This window comes from Lithobates pipiens, unplaced genomic scaffold, assembly GCF_037356315.1.
Source record: "Lithobates pipiens isolate NorthernLeopardFrog02 unplaced genomic scaffold, aLitPip1_a1.2 Scaffold_18, whole genome shotgun sequence".
NCBI classification, from domain to species: Eukaryota; Metazoa; Chordata; class Amphibia; order Anura; family Ranidae; genus Lithobates; species Lithobates pipiens.
The window spans coordinates 541,347,978-541,366,981 of NW_027507758.1; the positions used below are offsets into that span (position 1 = coordinate 541,347,978).

General features: G+C 43.9%; 1 protein-coding gene across 1 annotated transcript in view; it reads left to right on the plus strand.

Annotated features, from left to right (window-relative positions):
- The first annotated feature begins 743 nt into the window (after positions 1 to 743).
- The window catches only part of LOC143986759 (uncharacterized), a 111,092-nt gene continuing 92,831 nt past the window's right edge, over positions 744 to 19,004 (plus strand). The window contains exon 1 of the mRNA XM_077485164.1: positions 744 to 786. Coding sequence (XP_077341290.1) covers positions 744 to 786 — 43 coding nt within the window. The remainder of the gene's footprint in view (positions 787 to 19,004) is intronic.

Consider the following 19,004-nt stretch of genomic DNA (forward strand, 5'->3'; position numbering starts at 1 on the left):
TGAATGAACAGGAGACAGAGGCTCCTGTTAATTCATAAACTAAAGCATCTTATTCTATGAAAAAAGTGAGCGATCAGTTCCAATCATGCACTGTGTTATTTTAGCAACGGTAAGGGGTGGTAAATGTAATTTACCAGGCCCTTTTCCCAGCCTCCATCCTGAAGACTCCCCCCCAGAGCAGTCAGCTGGAGAGCAGAGGAGGGAAGTCGGCAGGGCTGTGAGGGGGCACACCGTTATTTTTTATTGCTTGAATTATTTTTCCCATTATGGGCGTGAGTGGGGCCTCATGTCTAAGTTTTGCCTAAGGCCTCACAAAGCCTAGAGCCACCTCCGTCTAGAGGACTGAGAGCAGCAAAGCAGAGCTACAGAAGTCAGAGCCAGCACAGTAGATCTACAGAAGTGAGAGCCAACACAGTACATCTACAGGACCGAGACCCAGTACAGTAGATCTACAGGACCGAGACCCAGTACAGTAGATCTACAGGACCGAGACCCAGTACAGTAGATCTACAGGACTGAGACGCAGTACAGTAGATCTACAGGACCGAGACCCAGTACAGTAGATCTGCAGGACTGAGACGCAGCACAATATGTGTATAAGACTGAGAGCCATCACAGAAGATCTACAGGAATGAAAGTCAGCAAAATATATACACAGGACTGAGAGCCAGCACAACATATCCACAGAAGTGAGAACCAACACAGTATCCTGCTTCTACAGCCTACCTTATTGAAGGATAACCATGTACCACCAGAAGTCATCTTTTGTACATCATGGATGTGAAGGTAAGTTATATGAGCATTTGTGGATTCCCTGACAGCTAGAACAAGGCTTGTAATTCTCTTCTAAGATCGCCCAAATAACAAAGGGTCTTTAAAACTAACTTTTTTTTTATTTTTTTTACATCGCTCTCTGTATGAAATTGTAGTGTGAAAATTACAAGCAGGCAGCAGTTTCAGAATTACTTCAAAATCATTAAACTCATTGCATGGTCAAAGTCCCCTAAATCATTGCATCTCCCCCTTCTAGTTTTCTATGGAACAACAGAACCTTTTGACTATGTCTCCATGCTTTTTGTTACAGCCTTGCCAATCGCTGTTGGGCTATTTGTGTTACTGTAATAAAAATGGTCAGTTATTGTTCATGTGAAACTTTAAAAACTTAAAGCGCAACTCAAGTAATCGTCTTTATTACCAACCTAAGTTTGAGCAAGCTTGGCATGATGTAATCATCCATATCTGATATTTGGAGGGCACTGGAGATGCTGCCAACCATTGTAGCAGTCCGTGCTTTACGTGATAGCGGTGATTTTCTGGGTTCTGCTAGAGCGGGTTACCCTCTACACACAGGGTGTCGCTCACTTGGCACAACTGGCATTAATATTTATAGTGAATACAAGGCATTCTGTGATGGGACAATGGTAGATCCTGACGATACTGATGTCCTTTCTACCTCATCTAATTGGAGTATGCCTTGTATTCACTGTAAAAAAAGATGTCCTTTGATGCGTGGCAGTGCTGAGCGAGTGACACTCAGTGTGCCAAGGGGAAGTCACTTGAGCAGGACCTGGAAGATTGTTGCTATCACTGTATGTAGCGTAGGCTGTTACAGGGGTTTTCAGCATCCACAGCAGCCCTCTAGACATAGGATATCGATAATTAAACTGTGCTGAGCTGGATCAATATCAATTGAAAATAAAGAAAATTCATAGAGTTCCACTTTACCATGTGTTAGTATGATAAAAATCTGCATTGTTATATTGTTTGTAATATGAACATGGGAGCAGCATATTTGTGCTAAAAGAGAACCCTTTAAAGAAGCATTAAAGTAAGCATTTCAAATCTGCAGGTGAGCAAGAAGGTGTATGTTACCTCCTGGATCTTTCTATTTTGTTTACAATTTACTGGTTCAATGAGTGCTCCTAGTATAGCTTTTGCTATACTCCAGTGTTCCAAGAGGTGGCAAATGGCTCTTCTACACAGCAGACAATCTGCCTGCCATCCTTTTCCCTGCCCATGCATCAAAAGCATTGGATTTTGTGAATAGGTGTACAGAATGTAAGTTCTAATATTAATAAATTGAATCGGCGATCATATTTCTGTGGGGTGCCAACATCCAAACTAGTTAAACACAAAAAATAAACCCCTAACTGGACTTGAAAGGCACTGGCGTAGTAGATTATTGAAAAAGGTAGAATTTATTAAACATAATACAACAAAATTAACAATAAATTTGTATTGGAATGATTACAGTTGCTGTACATAAAATCACCACACAGATTGCACTATGAAATTCTCTGGGTTTATCCGACGCGCTTCAGAGTATCAAATGTCTCTTTCTTCAGGGGTGTTATGAGAAGGTCAATCGTGTATCTACAATATAGTGGTTACAAAAGGTCACAAAGATTATTGTATAACAATCAGTGGTACAATATATGTCTATATTAAATGTATTTGAACAAACTAACATAGAAGTGATGGAATTGAAATTGAAAAACTATTAAAAACCAAAAGACAGAACTGTGTCTCCATAAACCTCCTGCTTAAATGGGCTGGTCTTGTCGATATGCTTTAGTATTGCATAGAAGTGTTGGAACTGAAATTGAAAAAAATGCCAGACTTCCCCAATGGACAATGGACAGCTAAGGACGCTGAAGCCAAACAAGCGGGCGACGCTCTGTGGGTAAAAATGATGAGATATATAGTAAAGAGTAAACGTAATAACATAACAAGTTCTAATTATGTTGACCCTATACTGTATATATGGCTTCAGCATCCTTAGCTGTCCATTGTCCCTTGGGGAGAGTCTGGCATTTTTTCAATTTTAATTCCATCTTTTAAGCAGGAGGTTTATGGAGACACATTTCTCTCTATGTTTGTTTTTAATAGTTCTATGGAATGTTTCATTGGTGACACCACCACAATATGCGTAAGTTTGTTCAAATACATTTAATATAGACATATATTGTACCACTGATTGTTATACAATCATTTTTGTGACCTTTTGAAATCACTATATTGTAGATACACGATTGACCGTCTCATAACACCCCTTAAGAAAGAGATATTTGATAATCTGAAATGCGTTGGGTAAACCCATAGTGCAATCTGTGTGGTGATTTTGTGTACAGCAATTGTAATCATTCCAATACATTTTAATGTTAATTTTGTTGTATTATGTTTAATAAATTCTACCTTTTTCAATAATCTACTACGCCAGTGCCATTAAAGTCCAGCTGGGGGTTTCCTTTTTGTGTTGTTCTATGATTGGGCAAAGGAAGAGGAAGGACGGCCAGTGCTGCTGCAAACAATGCTATGGCTACAGTGTAGGAGACCCAAAGTTGGGGTGGCGGAAGTAGTAAAGAGAGTTGCAGGAGGTGGTGTATGTACGCCTCATTATTTTTAACTTATTGTGTGCCAGCAGAAATTAAAAACATCTCCTGGAGTACTTCTTTAAGCCTCCAGGCCCCTCCCGCATTTTCTCCTGCTGGGACATCTTGTAAATTTGATGGCCAAGGTCCTGATCTTCACGCCGGTGTTGATCTTTTGCTTCTATATTTACAGTCATATATTTTTTTTGTGGAAAATCAGTTTCAGCACTATGGATAGCTCCAGACAGTACATATACTGGCAGGAGCGAATGTGCTGTCTGGTATTGGTTATATTGGTATTGGGCTAATGTTGTTTAAAAAAAAATATTAGACGTGATCTTTATATAAAATTAATGTTTAATACGGGGTAAGCTGATGACTCTCAAAGGCGTATGTTTGTTTGTTTTTTAAAGTGAGACTCTATTTTTCTGGATAAAAAAAAAAAGTGAGACTCTATGCAGCCTGTGTGAACAATGCAGGCAGGGAGAGAGGAGCCACAGTTCACTTTTATGATTTATTCATGTACTGTATGGCAGGGCTCAAAATTTCAAGTCCTGAGCTACTAGGCAGGCCTCAAGGGTTACCCGCCACCAGTTTCTCCGCCCAACCCCTACCCTGCTCCACCCCTAATTCCACCGCTTAACACACCCTCATAAATTATCTTATGAAATTACACTTAAATGTTTTATGCAGAATTAAGTTATAAAAAGAAATATTAACAGCAACTTTTATCCGTGCCCAAAAAGGCAGCCTGCCTGTGTCCACCAATACAGCCTGCCAGCGTCCAGTCCACCAATGCAGCCTGCCAGCGTACAGTACACCAATGCAGCCTCTGCCGCCAGTGCACCCTGTGTCCGCCAGTGCAGCCTGTGCCTGCCAGTGCAGCCTGTGTCACCAATGCAGCCTGTGTCACCAATGCAGTCTGAGAGAGAGGAGAGCCGCTGATGCCTGGTTTATCAGAGCATCGGGGAACATAACAGCTTTCTTTTCAATAGCTGTGTGTTCCACAGCCCCTCCCCCTTGTCTGGAGAACTTTGATAGACAGATCACCTATCCCAGGTTTGGACGGGTGATCTGTCAATCAAAGTGTCCGGACAAAGAGGAGGGGCTGTATATCACAGCGTGCGGCGGGGACCACACAGCTATTGAAATGGAAGCTGTTATGTTCCCTGGCGCTCTGATAAACCAGGTGACAGCTCTCCTCTCTCTTCCCCTATAATCTCTGTCGGCAGTGCTCCCCCCGCAACCCCCGCCCACTCCCAGGCAGCCCACACTTGCCAGCCCTCAAAATCCACTCGCAAATGTAATTGTCAGCTTGGGATATTGAGCCCTATAGACAGCATTTTTATTTTAGTTTTAGTAATTGTAAATGCTTTTTTTTTTCAAATAGCAGAGATTTATACTTACTTGCACTGTGTAATACTTATACTTACCTGCTCTGCTAAATTGCACAGAGCAGCCCTGAACCTTTTTTCCTTGGGTCCCCTGCCAGTGGTCCCGGCTTTTTATAGGGGCATTCCTATAGGCATTTTTTTTCTTTAAAAGAGAAATCGCTCAGTGTTCAGAGCTCTGTGATCAGAGAGCTGTAGACTGTCGGTCGCATCTCTCTGCTCTTCTCCCTCCTCGCTCATTGGAGCGCTGAGCTGTGGAGGGGCGGGAAGCAGGCATCTCATGCTCACAGCGGCTCGCTGAGAGGCTGAGCCAGGTGTCAGTCCAGGCACCTGGCGAATCCAGACTCCGTGGTGCCTGGACCGATATCGCTGATGTCAGCAGAGAGTAGACTTCACTTCGTTCTCTGCTGAAAACAAAAATAATTGCACTCCTGTGATCCATAAGAGAAGTACAGTACAGCCAAACGAGCTTTGACTATATTTCTCCTTTAACGTATAGAATGCATTAAAGGATAAGTTCACCTTTCGTAACATGTTACACCCATATTTAGGGTATATCGTGAGAATGTCACGAAGAGACCAGCCCTGTGCTTCCCCCTCATCCACCGCTCTGACAGGTTGTGGGGATCTCTCTCCCCCCTGTACGATGTACGGGCATGGAGGTACACTGACAGGTCTGCAGGAGACCGGCATGACGCCAGTGAACAGCAGATCCTTAGTGCCATGCTTTAGATGCTTTAGAGGCTCCAGACACAAAAAAAAAACATTTTTTACCTGCAAAAAAAAGTGCATTTATTATTTTTTGTTAAAAGGTGAACTTCTCTTTTAAGGTAAAAATAGTCAGTCTTTAGAACCACTTTAACAGACCATCTAAGAATATTTAGGTAAACCTGAGAAATAGAATTCCACCACTTGCTGGTAGTTAAAATACAAAATATTTAAAGCAATATTTCTTATTCATTTATTCATTTCATATTTCCCTGACTACAATTTTTTTTTTTTTTTATATATTATTTTAGCCCTTACTATATTGAATGTTTTATAAAAAAAAAAATGCTTTATAAATCTGCCCCATAATCCACCTTCCTTATAGTCTAATTCTAAGCCCTTGTACACACGGTCAGAGAATCCGTCGGAATGTGTCCTATCGGACCGTGTTGTCAGATAATCCGACTGTGTGTGGTATGCATCGGACTGTTTCTGTCGGAATATCCGTCGGACCAAATTTTCAAACTTGCTGGAAATATTTTCCGACAAACTGGTACGATAGGACATACTCCGATCATGTGTAGAGAATTCCGATCAGACAAAGTGCCACACATGCTCAGATCAAATTCCTACATCAAAGCTATTGGCTACTAGCCTGAACGTAGTCCCATCGTAACGAAATTACGTCATCACGTTCTGAAAGATCGGATTTTTCGACAACTCTGTCCGACCGTGTGTGTGCAACAGTTTCGGACAAGATCTGACAGACAAAATCCGACGGATTTGGTTGTCGGAATCTCCGACCGCGTGTACAAGGGCTAAGACTTGTGTGCTGTGCATTCTTTATTTATGTGTTATAGTCACTTCTGGTAGGTTACCTTACCTTAATGAATAGATACAGTTTTTCACTTAAAAACCATGTCGTTCTGCTCAAAAGGCTTTAGCTGATGTTTGATCACAGCTGCCGGCACTGTGCATGAGTGCATATCACTGACTGCAAGAGGTGGAGAAAGAGAACTTTTTTTATGGGCTTTAATTTAGTGAACACTGATCTCTGCTCCAATCACATGGAGCAGAGATCAGTGTCACTAGTTGCTAGGCAGAACGGGGAGATGCTGTGTACAACGGCATTTCCCTGTTCAGCCTCCCCGTGAGACGATCGTGGGTATGCCCGCGTCGATCAAGTTCGCGGGTCTCGCGACTGGACTCCGGTGGCGGCGCGCTCGCGACGGCAGGGCGGCAAATTTAAAGGGACGTACAGGTACTCCCATTTGCCTGCCCGTGCCATTCTGCCAACGTACATTGGCGTGCGCTGGTTGGGAACCGGTTAAACAGAACCACAGGAGATGGTTTCTTGTGATGTGACCCAAGGCGAAGGCAGAGATGAAGTGAGCTGGACAGCTTTAAGTAGGCGGGTCAGACGAGCATGATCAGGAACAGCTGGTAACTGTGGAGAGAGCTGTCAATTAGCCGACAGCTGAGCAGCCAGCCCAGAGAAGGAAGGGCTAAGCCAGTTCTGACAATCCCAGCACTTCTGAATCTAAGGGAGCATATGAGCTATGCCCCCTCATTGTCTACTAATGGCAATATCATAGAATCCTATTCACCTGAAGAACGCATACTACCAAAACAATTGAAGAAAAAAGAAAAAAAAGGTCCCGGAACTTCAGTGGCTGGGGGAGCATATAAACCATGTTCCCCCACTGTCCCCTAATGACAATATCATATAATCTATCCTATTTACCTAAAGAACATATACTACCAAAAAAATAGAAAAAAAAAAAAGTTTATGATAAGGAGGTCCCGACACTTTAGAGGTTGGGGTAGCATACAAACTATTCTCCCCCACTGTCTCCTACCGGCAATAGCATGTAATTATATTCACCTAAATAGCATCATAAAAATAAGACAAAAACAGAAAAAGATTTAAAAATGTTATATAATGAAGAGATCCTGGCACTTCTCGGTATGGGGGCACATATTACCTATGGTGCCCCACTGCCTACTAATGGCAATATCATATAATCTATCCTATTTGCCTAAAGAACACATACTATCATAAAAATAATAGCAAAACTTTTTTTTAAAATGTTTAAGATAAGGAGATCCTGGCACTTCAGAAATTGGGGGAGTATATAACCTGTGCTCCCCCACTGTCTCCTACCAGCAATATCATGTCATTTCTTTCACCTAAAGAGCACAGACTATCATAAAAATAGGAGAAAAACAGGAAAAGATGAAAAAAAAAATGATAATAAGAATACCCTGGCACTTCTAGGTATTGGGGAGCATATGACCTATGGTCCCCCACTGTCTACTAATGGCGATATCATATAATGCTTTTTGCCGAAAGAGCACAGACTATCATAAAAATAAGGATCAATCTGCACTCAGTCGTATATTGTAAATAAGAAAAGTGGAAACTGCAGCTGATTATTTAACTGTGATACCAGCCAATATGATGAAAAGAAATATGTAAGCAGTGCTCAAAAAATCATAAAAGACACCACCACAATGGTGTCATGTGCTACATTAATTAAACAACCAAGTGTACAATAGAGATGAGCTTCGAGTCCAACTCATGTTCGACGCGAACATTAGCTGTTCGCCTTTTCGCTTAACAGCGAACAATTTGGGATGTTCACGGCAAATTCGAAAAACACCCTGTAAAAGTCTATGGGAGAAATTTTTTAAGGCTAATTTTTAAGGCTTATATGCAAGTTATTGTCATAAAAAGTGTTTGGGGACCCGGGTCCTGCCCCAGGGGACATGTGTCAATGCAAAAAAAGTTTTAAAAACTAACATTTTTCGGGAGCATGGATTTTAATAATGCTTAAAGTGAAACAATAAAAGTGTAATATTCCTTTAAATTTCGTACCTGGGGTGTGTATAGTATGCCTGTAAAGGGGCGCATGTTTCCCGTGCTTAGAACTGTCCCTGTACAAAGTGTCATTTCTGCAGGAAAAAAAATAATTTAAAAGCACTTGCGGCTATAATGTATTGTCGGCTCCCCGTAATACAGAGAGCAGTCATTGAAAGTCATTGATAAAAAAAATAAAATAAAAAAAGCATGGGGTTCCCCCAAATTCAGTTACCAGGCCCTTCAGGTCTGGTAGGGGTATTAAGGGGAACCCCGCGTCAAATAAAAAAAAAAATGATGTGAGGTTCCCCCCAAATATCCATACCAGACCTGAAGGGTCTGGTATGGATTTTAAGGGGAACTCCATGGCAAATGTAAAAAAAATGGCATGGAGTTCCCCCCAAAAATCCATACCAGACCCTTTATCCGAGCACGCAACCTGGCAGACCGCAGAAAAAGAGGGAGGGATGAGAGAGCACCCCCCCCTCCTGAACCATACCAGGCCACATGCCCTCAACATTGGGAAGATGCTTTGGGGGTCTGTGACCCCCTCAAAGCACCATGTCCCCATATTGATGGGGACAAGGGCCGCATCCCCACAGCCCTGACCAGTGGTTGTGGGGGTCTGCGGGCAGGGGGCTTATCAGAATCTGTAAGCCCCCTTTAACAAGGGGACCCCCAGATCCCGCCCCCCCTGTTAGAAATGTTAAGGGGGTACGAAATTACCCCTACCATTTCACAAAGAAAGTATAAAAAAGGGTTACAAAACACACACACCATTGGGAAAAGTCTTTTATTAAAAATAAAAAAAAGATTCCAGCAGTGGTAATCCGCTCTTGCTATCCAGCGATGGGTGATCTCTTCTCCGGGGTCCAGCGAAGGTGATCTGATCTCTTCTCCGGGGTCCAGCGATGGGTGATCTCTCCCGATGATCCAGCGCAGCTCATCCATCCTGTCTCCACCGGAGAGACTGTGGGAATCTCAGCAGCCTGACACGTCTTAGCTGAGGAGGACGGGGCCACCCGTCACCTGACCCCGCCCCCTCTGACGCAAGGGGAAAGTCGGGCTTCCCCAGTGACGTGTGGGTGATCCCGCCCCCTCTGATGTAATGGAAACCTGCGTTACATCAGAGGGGGGGTGGGGTCACTTCAGCCCCGGAAGATTTTACCCCCTTCCTAACCTGAGCACTTTTTAAAATTTGGCACTGCGTTGCTTTAACTAACAATTGCGCAGTCGTTCAACGCTGTACCCAAATAAAATTTGCATCCTTTTTTTCCCACAAATAGAGCTTTCTTTTGGTGGTGTTTGATCACCTCTGCGATTTTTTATTTTTTGTACTATAAACAAAAAAAGAGTGACAAAAACAATATTTTTTACTTTTTGCTATAATAAATATGCCCAAAATAAAAAAAATAAAAAAAAAATTATTCATCAGTTTAGGTCAATATATATTCTTGAACATAGTTTTGGTTAAAAAAAAACATGCGATAAGCATATATTGATTGGTTTGCGCAAAATGTATAGTGTCTGCAAACTATAGGAAAGATTTATGTCATTTTTTTTTTACTAGTAATGGCAGTGATCTGCGATTTTTTTTAGCAGTACTATGACGAGCAGAGCGGAAACTTTTGATACTTTTTGGGGACCATTGGCATTTATACAGCGATCAGTGCTATAAAAACGGACCGATTACTGTGTAAATGACACTGGCAGGGAAGGGGTTAACACTAGGTAGTGATCAAGGGGTTGTGTGTTCCCTCAGTGTGTTCTAACTGTATGGGGATAGGATTGACTAGGAGAGGAGAGTTCCTACTTAGTAGGAACAAATGATATGCCTCCTCTCCTCTGACAGCACAGGAATTTGTGTGTTTACACACACACAAATCCCTGTGCTGGCACTCGTGTATGCGATTGTGTGTGGCCGGCAGCGATCATGCCCGCTGGCCACATGCGACGGCGAGCACGCTCCTTCTGGTGCCCCGAAATAGGCTAGAACGTACCCATACCGGATTTCGCGGATTTCGCATGACATGGTCGGGAACTGGTTAAATAAATACTTTGAATCCTTGATGGGCTTCACTGTGGAAAAATGTTGTGATGTTGTGGGAACATCATGGTGTGGGGCTGTTTTTCAGCATGCAGTACTGGCAAACTTCATATCATTGAAGAAAGGATGAATAGAAAAATGTACTAGGACATTCTTGATAAAAATCTGCTGCCATCAACCAGGCGCGCTCTGTGATCAGCGAGTCTATGAGACTTGCCCGATCACAGATCGGAGTAAGGGGTCGATCCCGACCCCTTACCACGTGATCAGCTGTCAGCTAATGACAGCTGATCATGTGATGACAACAGAGCCGGTAATCGGCTATTTTTCCTCCTCGTGCTGATAGCGCGAGGAGAAACAAAAAGCTGATCACCGGTGGCCGTGAAAGGGACTTCAGTCCCGATCATGGCTAGCTGGCGCAAGCTTATCAGTGCCCACCTGCCCCCTATAGTTATAGTATAAGCAAAAGTGCCGCCCATCAGTGCGCAGCAGTGCCACCTATCAGTGCCCATTAGTCCCATCTATCAGTGGTACCTATCAGTGCCCATCCGTGCCACCCATCCGTGCCACCCATCCGTGCCATCCATCAGTGCCATCTTATCTTTGCCCATCAGTGCCGCCTTATCTGTGCCCATCAGTACTGCCTTATCAATGCCTATTACAAAAAATTGTAACAAAAGAAGGGGGAACACAAGTATCCCAGTTCATATTAGCAGAGCCAGATATACCTATGGGAGGGCATATGTGGGGGATGCATGTGGAGAAGTATGCCATACATTCATAAAGTAACAAAGGAAAAAAATCGCTTTATTTTCCTGTTCTGCAGCCGCTCTGGTCCAGTCTCCAGCAGCACCCTCTGTGTGCAGGAGAAAGCCGACAACGGTTTGGAAATTCCTGGGAAGTCACCCATAGACTCACTATGGGGCTTCCGTCGTCGGCTGTCTCTACTATCACTGAAGCCGCCGCTTACATCTCAGTCTGGGACCAGAATGGAGCGACTACAAAACAGGGAAGTGTAGAGATGTTTTTTTTACAGGGCTAGATAGATTAGGTTTGGAATTTGTCTGAGAGTAGGTTTAGAGTTAGTTAGGTTTTGCCTTTACTTCCACTTTACCCACTTCACCCGGGTTCACGTCAGATGATGTCGGGGACTTGAAGTGGTGATATCTGAATGATGGGTGCAGCCAATGATTCCCTGCACCGTAAGAACAATCATAGTGGATGTTCAGCCTCTTGATTGTTTTTACAGGTGGTGGGAGGGGGCATCCTCCTCCCTCAATCCTGCCACCCTCCGGTTCTTCTCCGATACTTCTTAGGTCTCGCTCATGCAATCGGAAAGCCAGAGAAGAAATTTCACCATAGAGCTGACCGAGGCGTTATGACGTCACGTCCAGCCAAGGCAGTTGTAAACCCTACATACATAGTTACCAAGTAGGTGAGGTTGAAAAAAGACACAAGTCCATCAAGTTCAACCTATGTGTGTGATTATATGTCTGTACTACATTGTCAGGGCCGGTGCAACCACTAGGCGGATTAGGCGGCCGCCTAGGGCGCACTGCCACCTAGGGGCGCTGCTGACCCTTGCCTCATCTCTTCCTCCTTGTCGCTCCCCAGGCTCCCAGCAGGGCTGTTGATAGAGGGGCCCCGGGACAGCAAGGCGCTCAGTGCAGCGGGCGGGTGTTATTAAGCAGAGCGGTGTTCAGCTTCCCCCTCTCCATCCCACGGCTTTCACATGATGGAGGGAGAGGGACAGACCAGTGTGTCAGGCAGCCAATAGCGCTGCTCTTCTGAGTGGGAGGGCATGACTTCTACGTTGCTCCGCCTCCCACCACCCCATTAGCCAATCAGATTGCCCAGCCCGCCACATTTGATCAGAAGATGCCAGTGACCAGAGCAGGATGAGATGCAGAGGATCCGACATACCTGAGAAAGAAGAAGGTATGATCATGTCACACACTCACTTTTAATGCAGAAGTGTAATAATCGGTGTGTTCTCCTGTCCTGTGTGTAGATTAGACAATGATCAGGATGACTTCCCCTCTATCTTCTCACACTGCTTTTTATCTGTGTTTGTATTTGCACAGCACAGTGACTGATGATTAGACTTCTGCAAGACCTTCAAACTTAAGCTGTTTCTATAGTTATTTGTGCCCGAGTTGGTGTCAGCCATCCCTGATTTATCTAACTTTCCTTGTTATCTTTGAAGGAATTAGCTGGTCAAGCTGGGAGCTTCACAGACATGTTAACTATTTACTGTCCTCCTGTGCTTGAGAAATGACTGTTAAAAATATGTGTTTTTTTTTTTTGCCACTAATAGTTATATCTTGTAAACCCCTGTTTGCAGTGATCAATGTTTTTCCACACTGCTAGGACACACTTGTACTATGTCTGCAGTCTTTAACCCTCTCCTGTACTATGTCTGCAGTCTTTAACCCTCTCCTGTACTATGTCTGCAGTCTTTAACCCTCTCCTGTACTATGTCTGCAGTCTTTAACCATCTCCTGTACCATGTGTGCAGTCTGTGACCATCTCCTGTACCATGTGTGCAGTCTGTGACCATCTCCTGTACCATGTGTGCAGTCTGTGACCATCTCCTGTACCATGTGTGCAGTCTGTGACCATCTCCTGTACCATGTGTGCAGTCTGTGACCATCTCCTGTACCATGTGTGCAGTCTCTGACCATCTCCTGTACCATGTGTGCAGTCTCTGACCATCTCCTGTACTATGTGTGCAGTCTCTGACCATCTCCTGTACCATGTCTGCAGTCTTTAACCCTCTCCTGTACTATGTCTGCAGTCTTTAACCCTCTCCTGTACTATGTCTGCAGTCTTTAACCCTCTCCTGTACCATGTCTGCAGTCTGTGACCATCTCCTGTACCATGTCTGCAGTCTGTGACCATCTCCTGTACCATGTCTGCAGTCTCTGACCATCTCCTGTAGTATGTCTGCAGTCTGTGACCATCTCCTGTACCATGTCTGCAGTCTCTGACCATCTCCTGTAGTATGTCTGCAGTCTCTGACCATCTCCTGTAGTATGTCTGCAGTCTCTGACCATCTCCTGTAGTATGTCTGCAGTCTCTGACCATCTCCTGTAGTATGTCTGCATTCTCTGACCATCTCCTGTAGTATGTCTGCAGTCTCGGACCATCTCCTGTAGTATGTCTGCAGTCTCGGACCATCTCCTGTAGTATGTCTGCAGTCTCTGATCATCTCCTGTAGTATGTCTGCAGTCTCGGACCATCTTCTGTAGTATGTCTGCAGTCTCTGATCATCTCCTGTAGTATGTCTGCAGTCTCTGATCATCTCCTGTAGTATGTCTGCAGTCTCGGACCATCTCCTGTAGTATGTCTGCAATCTCTGATCATCTCCTGTACTATGTCTGCAGTCTCTGACCCTCTCCTGTAGTATGTTTTGCAGTCTCTGACCATCTCCTGTAGTATTTCTGCAATAAAGGGGGCTACAGGCACAGTAGGTGGTAAGGGAAGGTGTACCTAGGCATGGTGGATAGTGAGGGATGGGGGGCCCAGGCATGTTGGGTGGTTAGGGAAGAGGGCTGTAGGTGCAGTGGGTGGTCAGGCAAGGGAGGCTACAGGCATAGTAGATAATGAGGAAAGGGATCCCAGGTGCAGTGGGTGGTAATGGAAAGAATGCCTAGGCACAAGTGGTGGTTAAGGCGGGGCTGTAGAGAAAATTTGAATGTAGCATACAGGGCAAGGGGCTTCATAATCCAGGGCCCACCAAAATCCTCAGCACCAGGCCTATGATGCTCCTAATCCAGGCCGAACGATCAGGCCACCGCAGGTCGCCCTTGCAATCGGGCCCTGGGGTTCCGCCGCTAATATATTTTTTATAATGGCACACAGTGAAGTAATTAAAAAGTGGCATTATAAAAAAAAATTGTGACAGATTGTCACACAATACACACTGGGATCTGTGATCAAAGAGTGTATTGTGCTATTATTTAATGACACTGTACAAAGCCATCACATTTTTCTTTTTGAATTTTTTTTGGGGGGGGGGCGCAAGTAGCTGGTCTTGCCTAGGGTGCAAAATAGTCTAGCACCGGCCCTGTACATTGTATATCCCTGTATGTTGTGGTCGTTCAGGTACTTATCTAATAGTTTCTTGAAACTATCGATGCTACCCCGCGGAGACCACCGCTTCAGGCTTTCCAGCCTAGAGGAGAGATGTGGGGTCTTTTGTGTTTTGTTTTCTTTTTTAATTCATGAAAGTGTTTTTTCCCCAAAATTGCCGCGTGACATAAAAAGTTGCAACAACTGTCATTTTATTTCCTAGGGTCTCTGATAAAAAATATATGTTGTTTGTGGGTCCTGGGTAATTTTATAGCAAAGAAATTATGATTTTTACATGTAGGAGAGAAGTATCAGAATTGGCCTGGGAGGCAAGTGGTTAAGTTGTTAAAAACAGATGACTATTAAATATAAACCTTTACCATAGTAACAGCACTATGAACAATGCATAAATAACATACAAGCCTTAAAGTGGTTCAAGTCTTTATTTTATTTTTTTACCTTAAAGCGGAACTTTAGTAATTTTTTCATCTTTCCATCTATTAAATCCTCTGCCATTGTTGTTTTAACTTCGGATAGTAAAACATTTTTTTTTCTGCCAGTAAATACGTTATACAGCCAACTTCCTCTTTCTTGTCTGGTCATTAGCCTAGGCGTATGACATCATGCACAGCTCTCTGTCTCACTCTGGTGAGAGTTTGCCAGGAAGGGAGGAGGGATGAGTCGAAAGAGGTCCAATGAGAGCTGCAGAGCTGGAGGTGTGCCTCTGTGTAAATCCAGGAAGTGAACAGGCAGCAGCTTCAGCTGCCCACAGTTAAAATGGTTGCAGCCAGACTCAGCGGAGGGAGATTTCTGCAGCCTATTTGGCAAGTACAGATTCAAAGTATATATAAAATAATATGCAAAGTGGTTGGAGGGAAGCTTCAGAATGGCAAAGATGTTTTTATTACAAACTATGTGAGCAGACTTCAGTTCCTCTTTAATACATTCTCAGCATTAAGGTAAAAAACTCTGCACTACCCACTTCCATCCATACGCACTTACCTGGGTTGTGTCACTACTTTAGCGCTGTTTGACTACAGCACCGCTCTCCTCTCTTCCTGGTCTAAGAGGAGACACTGAGGGTGGTGGAAGCCATAGACCCCTGCTGCTGTCAGTCATACTCCTATCAGAAGGGATCAGGGGGGCATGCCCAAAGACGCACACAGCCCGGCTCTAAAGTATACATGCACAGACCGCCAAAGAGGAAGTAAGGGACTGCTCTGTGCAATATAGAGCAGGTAAGTATAACATCTTTATTATAATAAAAATATCACTTTTAAGCTGGCACTACACTGCTGGAATTCTGTTCAATTCCTGCTGAGTCGTCCAAAATTTGAGATATGAGTGGCTCTGTTGGCACCATCTAGCACAACAAAAATATTTGTGTGTTTTTAAATTGACTTTTGTTGAAGAAAGATGGAAAATTGTAGGCTCAACAGTGACTGCATCCAATCAGGGGGATCCATGGATCCTGCATCCAATCAGCCATTAGGATCCATGGATCCTGATGGCTGCTAAATACAATAGCTGGCAAAGGCGGATTCTTTCATCCATGCAGTTTAGCATGGATGGTGGAATCTATTAGATTCATTAGCCCACAAGCAAGCTTTACACTAGAGAGAAAACAAGACAAGAAGACGATGCCAATTTTAGACATGAAGATGATGCCAATTTTAGACATGAAGATGATGCCAATTTTAGACAAGAAGACGATGCCAATTTTAGACAAGAAGACGATACCAATTTTAGACAAGAAGACAATGCCAATTTTAAATGACTCAGAAATTGCTAATAGGCAGAAAATTGGGGACCATGTACAGAATTCATGCCAAGCAATTACTCCTTTCGCTGGCATTTTGAGATATAAAGCTGCCCATTTCACCCGATGCTGATGTGCTACATTCTTTTAGGCCTGAGTCACACCTATGCATTTTTAGTGCGTTTTCAGTTTTGCAGAAACACACTACAGTCCAATTAACCACTTCAATACAGGGCACTTAAACACCTTCCTGCCCAGACCAATTTTGAGCTTTCAGCGCTGTCGCACTTTGAATGACAATTGCGCGGTCATGCTACACTGTACCCAAATGAATTTTTTATCATTTTTTTCCCACAAATAGAGCTTTCTTTTGGTGGTATTTGATCACCTCTACGGTTTTTATTTTTTGCGCTACAAATCAAAAAATACCGAAAATTTGGGGAAAAAAAAAAGTTTTTTTGTTTCAGTTTCAAAACTCTGTAAATAAGTAAGTTTTCCCCTTCACTGATGGGCACTGATGGGGCTACACTGATGGGCACTGATAAGGCGGCACTGATGGGCACCAATGATGTGGCACTGATGAGGTGGCATTGATGGACACTGATATGTGGCACTGACAGGCGGCACTGACAGGCGGCACTGACAGGCGGCACTGACAGGCGGCACTGACAGGCGGCACTGATGGGCGACACGGATGGGCGACACGGATGGACACTGATAGGTGGCACAAATGGGCACTGATAGCTGGCACAGATGGGCATGGATGGGCGGCACAGATGGGCATGGATAGGCGGCACAGATGGGCATGGATAGGCAGCACAGATGGGCATAGGTGGGCACTGATAGGTGGCACAGGTGGGCACTCATAGGTGGCACAGGTGGGCACTCATAGGCAGCATTGGTGTTATACTGTACTAATGGATGCCAATCAGTGCCAAACAATAATGCATGCCAATCAGTGATGCCCATTGTGGGCACTGATTGGCATCCATTATGGGCACTGATTGGCATCCATTATGCTGACTGGCATCCCTGGTGGTCTAGGGAGGATTACCTTTTCCCTGGTGGTCTGGTGGCGTCGGTGGTGGTCCAGTGTGGGCATCCTCGGGGGGGCTGTGCTGATAATCGATCAGCACAGACCCCCCCTGTCAGAGGAGCAGCCGATCGGCTCTCCTCTACTCGCGTCTGACAGACGCGAGTGAGGAAAAGCCGATCACCGGCTCTTCCAATTTACACTGTGATCAGCCATGATTGGACACGGCTGATCACGTGGTAAAGAGTCTCCGTCGGAGACTCTTTACTGAGATTGTAGTTGCCGGGTGTCAGACTGACACCCCGCAATAACGATCGCCGCGATGCACGCCCCCGGGGGCGCGCAGCGGCTCATAATCCTGAGGACGTCATATGACGTCCGGTCAGGATTATGCAACTTGGATTTGGAAAGCGGAAACACATCAAAAACACACCAAAACGCATTAAAAAACACGCGGAATGGATCTGGAGTGCGCTTTTGTGCTGTGAAACCAGCCCTAATATCTTTATTGGTGGTATTCAGTATTTGAATGCCTATTTTGTATTTTACATGCTCTACTTTATATTTTTATCCAAATTTCCATGAATGTCAAACAAACAATATAACACTGGCAGGGTGTATACAGCAGTCAGCTTTAATTCATGTGGTTTAACCTGATTTTTTTAAATATTAAAAACTGCCAAAAAGTGTTAGCTGGCATTAATTGTAAAGCCCTATTCTGAACTGGGATCCCCTCTACCCTCTTAGAGCAGCCCTGTACCCTTATTTAAAAAAAAAATAATAATAAAAAAAAAAAAAATATTATATATATAATGTATATATATTAACCACATGCCCTCTGGAAGATTTACTCCCCTTCATGACCAGATCATGTTTTGCAATACGGCACTGCACTACTTATTTTAACTGACAATTGCGCGGTCATGCAACGCTGTACGCAAATAAAATGTAGGTCCTTTTTATGCCACATAAATAGAGCTTTCTTTTGGTGGGATTTGATCAACTCTGCAGTTTTTTTTATTTTTTGCGCTATATACAAAAAGAGATTAAATTAAGGAAATCGGCAGAGCTTCCTCTCATTTCAGAGCTTCCCCTTAGATCTAGAACAAGTTGACTTGCAGGGCACAGTATATTTGCCGTTAATAAATCAACCTCATTGTGTCTGCAATAAAAATTCTCCCTGCTCATATTTTTTTTTTTAAAGAGTCGTTCCAGCCTGTATAAATAAAAAAAAAATTAAAAGTCAGGAGCAGGGTAGCCATCCTCCTACAGTATTTTTTACTGACAAAACATGGACAATTTACTGGCAGAGCAGATTTTTTACTGGCATAAGAAATTACAGAACTCCTATTGAAAACTAAAACAGTGAATATTTGAACAGTATAAACCATATATGGAAACACTGACAATACCTATACCAAAGCCATTTGCTTGATTTACACTTAAAAAGTCAACACAGCATGAAAATATCAGCCCCTGATATATAGGCCTCTTTCACGCGACTGATACGCTCAAGTCCGCCTTTTTTCAGGTGGCCCTGAATGGATGCTCCATAGAGGTCTATGGAGCGTTGGATGTCAGTGGTGACATGTCCGCTGATGTCCGACCCGCTCCGATCCGAAAAAGTGTGACGGAGGAAAAACCTACTTTTCCATCCGTCTGAGGATCGGATCGGGTGACGATGGACTCTGCGGTCCGTCCTCATCCGATCCCCCATAGGGGAGAGCGGTGCTCTGACAGGTCCGTCCCTGCACGGTGTGC